The sequence below is a fragment of the Notothenia coriiceps genome, unplaced genomic scaffold (assembly GCF_000735185.1).
Source record: "Notothenia coriiceps isolate Sejong01 unplaced genomic scaffold, NC01 NC01_scaffold00019000, whole genome shotgun sequence".
NCBI classification, from domain to species: domain Eukaryota; kingdom Metazoa; phylum Chordata; class Actinopteri; order Perciformes; family Nototheniidae; genus Notothenia; species Notothenia coriiceps.
In genome coordinates, this window is record NW_011351701.1 from 221716 (window position 1) to 229307 (window position 7592).

The 7592-nt window shown below is 42.6% G+C and overlaps 1 protein-coding gene across 4 annotated transcripts in view; it reads left to right on the forward strand.

The window, feature by feature from the left end:
* The first annotated feature begins 298 nt into the window (after positions 1-298).
* kaznb (kazrin, periplakin interacting protein b) overlaps positions 299-7592 on the forward strand; it is a 32972-nt gene continuing 25678 nt past the window's right edge. For 2 of the 4 annotated variants that reach the window (XM_010778207.1, XM_010778211.1), the window contains exon 1: positions 299-402. In XM_010778207.1, the coding sequence (XP_010776509.1) occupies positions 303-402 (100 nt within the window). In that variant the 5' untranslated portion in view covers positions 299-302. Of the gene's footprint in view, positions 408-2905; positions 3194-7592 lie in introns of those variants that run through there. The other 2 variants (XM_010778209.1, XM_010778208.1) reach the window with 2 other exon arrangements.

Consider the following 7592-nt stretch of genomic DNA (forward strand, 5'->3'; position numbering starts at 1 on the left):
CCTCGTTATGGCTTTGAAATGCCGACCACACATGCAGTGATTTGTAGGACAGATTCATATTTGCAACGTCTCTGAAAGCTCAAGAGTGCGTGTTGAATTGACATCATGTCAGAATGAATCATCTAATACAACAAGCCTGCTTCACGGCTGTGCCCTGCCCACACACTATTAGTATGAGTCCAACACATTACAACAACCTGGCTGTGAGAATATGAATAAGACGTTTTGACGATAGAATAAACATTTGATTGATCGGATGTTGTGATTGTAAATGTTTATTTCTACCCCCTGCAGATCCATCGATGCACCACAGACAGAAGACGGTGGTGAGGGACATGTGCTACCCGACAGAGATATCCAGCCTGATGGACTTTGGCACCCCGGACTGCTCGCTAGGCAAAGGTACGGTGAGGCTCCAAATATACTAGGTGTTGCCTTGGTGACAGCAGGAAGTGTGCACAGCGATTCATCGTGGCAGTTATAAGACACAGAGCTGTCAGCTTGACTGGGAGGATAACACTGGAGCAAAGGCCTGCGCGGGCTTAACGTGTGAGAACAATCAGATAACAGCTCCCTGTACCTGGTGACTCACAGCTCACAGCTAAACAACATGTTTTGTCACCCAATGCATAGCACAGATGCACAAGACTGGATTGACTACTTTCCGCAGAAAAGCACTTTACTTTGCAGATGGCTTTAATCTGAACAGAGCTTCATTGAAGCTGATTGCACCAGAGCTCGGTTTTTATCTCAAATGACAGCATTGTAGCAAGGCCAGTTATATTCTCCAATTACCGCCATCAGTTGGACAACACATTTCTTTATAAAGAGGCCTGTGTGGCTCGGGGTAATAATCTCTCTCGGTCTCTCTCGTGTGGAGTAATCAAACTGGCCTGCCTGTAATATTACACACCGCAAAAAGATATTGATCATAAAGTATATCGATCGCAACTGTTTTGTTGTTCACTCCTTTCTCTCATCCTAATCACCACTGTTATTCTCTATTGTTCTCACACCAATGCCAAACCCGAGTGTCTGCAGTGTAATTCTTGTAATAATTGTAACTCCAGTCTCTTCATCCCATCTATCCCTCTGAAGTCGACAGCGCTTGCTCAGCGGCTATTAGACAGGCCTCATGTCTTCTCCACCAACAATAGGCGGCGCTGACAGCGTTGACCTCAGTCGCTCATTCTCTTCTTCCCACAGTGCCCATGGCTGCTTTTAGTCCCCCTCCTCCTTTTTTTTATTTCACCTTCTTCTCTCTCAAGGCTAGCTAATATCTTAATACCGCTCAGCCCCGGCTCTCTATCAACGCTCCCCAGCACTGATAATGCAGACTGACAGGTCAACCGCGTGCAGCTGAGAGAAGCTGGAGCAATACAGTGTAGGGTAGAAAAAGAAGGATTTCTTCTGGCTTAAATGTGAGCAAATTAATGACATAGTGATACAGGGAGTTAAGCCTGAGAATAAGGACACTGAGGGCTGGAACATTTCAGACTAAAGAACTGTCAGGATAAAAGCAACGCTGTGAATAAAATTGAGTGTGGCTGAGAGGCGGGCTACAGCGTGACCTTGGAATTATGAAGTGCTACATTTGATACCAATTTTTATCTGATTGTAGACGCTGTAGCTCTTAAGACAAGTTAAAATCAGCTTTAATCAGACATGCTCAAGTATAAGTGGAAGTAATTAGCATCTCTAAAAGTTCTAATAATTTGGCTCCATTTGATATTATAACTGTAATGCTACAATGATGACCAGACAGAAAAACATACAGCTTCAATATGTAGATTAACTTCAATTGGGAGTTGAGCGTATGCACGATAGGAGAGATGTATTTCAATCTTTTGTCTCAGCTCTGATCAGTCAGAGAGAAACGAGCCTGGCAGTAATCCTTCAGGTGTCAGCCTGTGATGGACAGATCCATTGCCTCATGTGACAAGTATCTAGTTAGAGCACATGTGATCTGTGGACGGAGCTGAACACTGAGCGCCAGCCTCTGACAGGCAGGACAAATGGCATGCTTGCTCTGAACTGCTGTCACGTCTTCAAGTGCCAGAGGTTTAACTCGCCTTTTTTTTGCACAAACACTCACTCACTTTATGCATACACTCGTGCTTTAGTATGCTAGTTATGGCACTCAAGAGCTCATAAACCAAAAATTCCATTATAAGATTATATCCAGCCGTGCTCTGCAGGCTGAATTAATTCAGTTGCAGCCCTATCTGTTTTCCTTGCACCACCTGCCTCAGGGTTCAGGCCTAAAGAGCCCTGGCAGGCAAACAGGCCTTAACCTTATTTACTCTGCACACATCTGAGTTCCCATCTCACATGACACAGACTGTCCTTCCTCAGACAGGCAGAAGAGCTGTCCATGGAGAAATCCCTGCAGGGTTAAAGATAACATAGGGCAGCTCTTATTAATAATCCAATCTGAGTGTGTAGAGCAGTTTGGTGAGAAGCATGAACTTCATATCACATCACTGCTGTCATGGTCCATTTTTTGAGGCGTTTATATTGAAGTTGACACTTTGAGCGTTTTTATGTAGGGTTTACATTCCTACCTCCTCTGGCCAAAACACACTTTCACATTCAGGAAGTGAGTATTGTAAACTCATGTAGGCTACAAAGGCAGTGTGGGCTCAGAGGGAGCAAAGAGCAGAGTCTAACTCCACACGCTTTCCTCTGCTAGCTGTTGGCCATCAGGTGGAGTGAGAGCTCCATGGACTCACCTGGTTCATTACCTGAAGCCTGAGGTGCAGTTTGTATTCCCCTCCCCCTCCTACTGCTTACGTTTGTACACAAGGGGGGAAAAGATGAAAAGCAGGAGTGGGCGTGGGGGGAAAGTTGTCCTGGTTGCCACAGGGCGTGTCACTAAACAGGTATATAGAAAGTGGGAGCGAAAGAGAGGCACATAGAGAGGAAAGAAAGAAACTAAAGGAGCAGGAAAGGTAGCCGAGTGGCTCCCAGGAGACGACTTCCTAGTAACCTGTCTGGGTGGAGCCTCACAGGCTGGGAGCGGCCGGCTGTGGTGGTGCATTCTGAGGGTTCGTTCACCGGTCTGTACGTATACAGTACGTGTGTTTCCTTTTTTTTTACCTGCTATGAGAGCTCAAACCACAGTTGACAGTGGAGTCGAGCGGAGCCTGTGCTGGAGAGGACATGAGGTCCGAGAAGGAGGAGGGGAAGGCCGGTGAGTGACAGACAGAAAAGAAGATAGAGACGTTGTTTTTGTGTAGGCCATAAAAGTGGCTTGTGTTTGCGGTGTGAGCGAGCTCAATTTCACATGTGGGTGTGTATGGGTGGCTGCTTGGATTGTATGAGAGGAATTTGAGTGGAATGAGAAAAATGTATGATACATAAACAGTCTTGGAGAATAAATGTATTCAGTAATATAGTATATATATAGTCTAATCAAGTACAATTGTGTACAAATATGTCTGCTTAAATTATGCCGTACTGCCATACAGTACTACATATCAGATATCATCTAAATGTACTCATTTTTTTAATATAATACATTTTGTACCTAGCAAACAGTATGTGAAATAGTGCCGGAACGATTACAAGTGTTATTGAATAATCTTCCTTTTATTTTTCATTAATCACTATATTGTTGAGTTCCCAGAGTCCATACTGAGGTTTTAAACTTATAAAAAGTTTCTTAGCCCACAACCTAAAATGTAAATAATGTAATATTGTAGAAGACTGAGAGAACAACCTATTATATGAAGAATAGCTGGCAATTTTCTGACTATCAATTAATCGATTAATTTATCTAGAGTTTCAGCTCTAATGCGATCTAAAAAAATAAGCTTAACGACATATACATCATGCCATATAAAACAATAATGTCCTGAAAATGTTCCAAATGATATATTGAATACCAGACAATTGTGTTTATGTTTTATTTTCACGCAGTTTAAGTAAATAAACATTGCCTCTACCATGGTTCATTTGTTTACAATAATATATATTGAAGGTTATTTAGCATGATTAATGTTTGTACTCTTTGGCACAGCCCTTTACAGTACATTAAGTGCTGATTTATTTAAATCTATTCCATAGCAGAGACTTACGTATTGTTTTAACTTAAGATAAGAACTATATGCTGACCTAGATATGACATGTTCATATAGATAACATGATAATCTGTTAATCTTTTATAATCATTGTACATGAATATAGTGGTATTTGGTGAGATACTGTACAGTGTAACTGATTTTAGTGGCTTAACAACAAATACTAAAGCTCTTATAATCTAAGGGAAAATACTACTGAGGGAAAATAATATATCCATTGGATCTAGTGTTGTCATTATTCTCTGAACAATGCATATTACCCAGTACGTGTATTGTTGGTAATTGAAGATGTAAAGAGAGGGCTTGATGGCGAGAGGGGGCCCACTGAAACTCATAGATAAAACATCATTATTTTTAATGTGTGGTTGGCTCTACCAGTCTCTTCATCTGAACGTGAGAGGGGGTTCAAGCCCAGATTTCTACACTGAAAGTAGAGATGATGGACACGCTGGTGTTGGTGTCACTTGAGGGACCCACCATTCAAGACTTCAAAGCTGAAGTGCTAATGGGTTCTGTAATGGGAATATGCTCAAAGGTCTAGAAAAAGACATTTGGAAAGGGAGAGACCGGATGATCAAGCAACCAGTGATTTGCTGTATTCATTTTTGATGGACCCGTGATCAGCTGCACTACTGGAACTCTGTATACAGTTTGTGACAGTTGGAAAGTGTCACTGTGTTACCATGGAAACATATAATGTTAACTGTTTCGAACGGTTCTCTTTGAGTTTTAAGCTGAAAAATAAACACACAGCTTGTAAAGTCAACAATAGAAGATTATTCTCTTTTTAACTTCTTCAATTTTACATTACTCACTGAGTAATAAGCATATGTAAATCTGCAAATTTTCTTACTTGCTCAAAATATAAAGTATCTTATAATGGCAACCATATAATCAGTCTGGCAACCAAAACCTGATGACTTGTTGCGAGTCTGGCAACCTCTTTTAAAAGTTAGCGTTCAGCCCCGGGTCCTCTGTTAGTTATCTTTATTAAGATGTTATGAAGTTCTCTTGAGTCTGTTTGTGTATATGTGTGTATCTATGGTTTGAGTCGAAGTGGTGTATGAATGAGAAGAGTTTGATTCCACTGGGTTTTGCGTGACTCCTACTGCAGCCGAAGTACCCTGAGGTCACCACTCAAAACTGCAGAAGATAATGAGTTTTACTAATTTGCAGTGCGACAGACAGATGGTAGAGTCATTATAAACTAAGATCTTTGTTTTAAAGTCCTTCAACACGACCATAAGAGACTAAATGTTGCACATCCCCATGTAGAGCATCATTTTGTTGTTGCATGTTTCCAAGAATAATTTATATTTAGACTCTGTTTGAGCTCAAGCTTCCATGAGCTAATCAAAGACATTTTCACTATGTTAGGCTGAATATTAATGAGCTAAGTATTTATTGCCCTTTTTCCTTATTCAAACTCCTCAGTAAGGTTTTTAAAGTGCCATACAGATGCTTTAGAGGCAGCTTCAGGCCTGATGTGGAGTTATTCTGCTTGGGGACATGGGGAGGCCCTTTTTCAAATCATGGAGATTTCTAATCCTCCACAGAACAGATCCCGCGGATTCTGACAGATGTTAATTCCCCACTACAGTTTCAAAAGGGACAATGTGGCCTTTGGCATTTTGGTCCTTACTGGCTTATGCAATTTGTTTGAAATCAGTTCGGTTTTTGCTTTCATGGACTGTTACGTCCCCACTAAGGTCTAGGGCAGTGGTTCCCAATCTTTTTCTGTCAGGCCCCCCCTTTGGAAAAAAAAAAAGTCGGCCCCCCCAACACAAGTCAGGCTCAGTGGCGGCGCCAGAGATTTATTTTGGGGGTGCTGTGGGGTAGCTTGACGTTTCATAGAGGGTGCTCAAACATTTAGGGTTTCCCATTAATGTACCGGTCGCTACAGTAGAATTTTCGACTGCAACACTCCCCACGCATATACACAATGTCCCCGCGACTGTTACAATGAAGGCTCGATAATCAGCTCACGGCATAGTAGGTGTAAGCAGGGGTAAAGTGCTATTTTTGGGTCCGGGGGCAAGCTCCCCGGGGAAGATCTATTTTTAAATATTTAAGTTGAAAGCATCAATCTGGTGCACTTTGAGAGCAAAATGAAGAGATCTATGGATACCTCTCTCAACACCCATATGAAACAACACACACACACACCAAGTGCTATAGTTACTATGAAGTAACTGGGTTAGTAAAATAAAAAGAGAGGGTCCAACGATAACTCACGGACGTAGTTTACAAATCCGCCCCCGGCATAACGCAGCGACCAGCGATGCTAGGAGACGAAGAGCCGCACCGGGACAAGACACTACACCGGTACACCGAGGAGTGGCGGGCACGTAGGACCTTTGGGGTGAAGAGTTCAGTGGTCACTAGTACGGTACGAGCTCACTATACGCGTGTCGCTTTATGTAGAGGAACACGATGATCGACGAACAATGTTTCCTCGCTACTCCGGATTTTCCTTGGGATCTGAGATGACTGCCAGTTGAAGGTAATTCCGATAAAAATCGACTACCACAGGAGGGCTGCAAATGGATAGGACTCTTTTCAGGATTATACGCGTGAGGTCACGTTAGGTAGGATCGAGGTTATTTACCTCCTTGTTCTCTGTGCCTGACCGTGTAGCACAGGAGTTGCATCTGTAAACTCAGCCGTGGACAAATTAATTTGCTAGTACATGTGTCTACATCAGCCAGAGAACCCTGTCTAGTAGGGGGTCGACCTTGCACGGTAGTGGACCATAGAAGTGTAAACCCGAATGCAGAGAGTCGCGCGAAATTAGTGATAGGGGAATTAGTGTTGGTAGACAGCTACTCACGATTCGTCGTAAGAGCGTGGTCTTGTGCACCCTGTACTACGATAATCGTCAATGGAGTGTCAAAATACCGCAGGGGGTCCGACAAGAACATCCATTTTCACAGACCTTAACCGAATGATGTTCGCCCCGTTCACGGCGGTTCTAGGACGCGGGGGGACCCCCGCGTTTCCGGTACTGTCCCCGCGCTCTCTGGTCCTCAACTTTTTACCATAATTTTTTTTTTTTTCTAATTTTATTTTAGATTAAAGTTTTATACTAGTTTTATTATACTATGTCATGTCATGATAATGCGACCAGAGACAAAGTAATTTCGAGCGGACACACACCACTTTGTCGGTAAAACACACGAGCGCTCGCTCTCTCTCGCGTGGCCATGGCCCTGCTGAGGCACCAACAATCGAAGACCACGATCCTCGATGCGATGCCTATATGCCTCAAAAAAGGTTGTTGTTCACCTCTTCTCGGGAGAAGTCTGACTCTCGAGTGCACTGATTTCCTGAGAGTCACAATAGGTCACCAGTTGCAAAACCAGTGGTAATTACTTTGGTATAATATAGGTCCGTGTGCAAATATACTAGTAATTTCCAATATTTTTTTATTTTATTATGTATTTTGTCCATACTTATGATAGCATGACTGTCATTTTTGTTCTATTTCATTTCCACTCATTTTAGGATTTC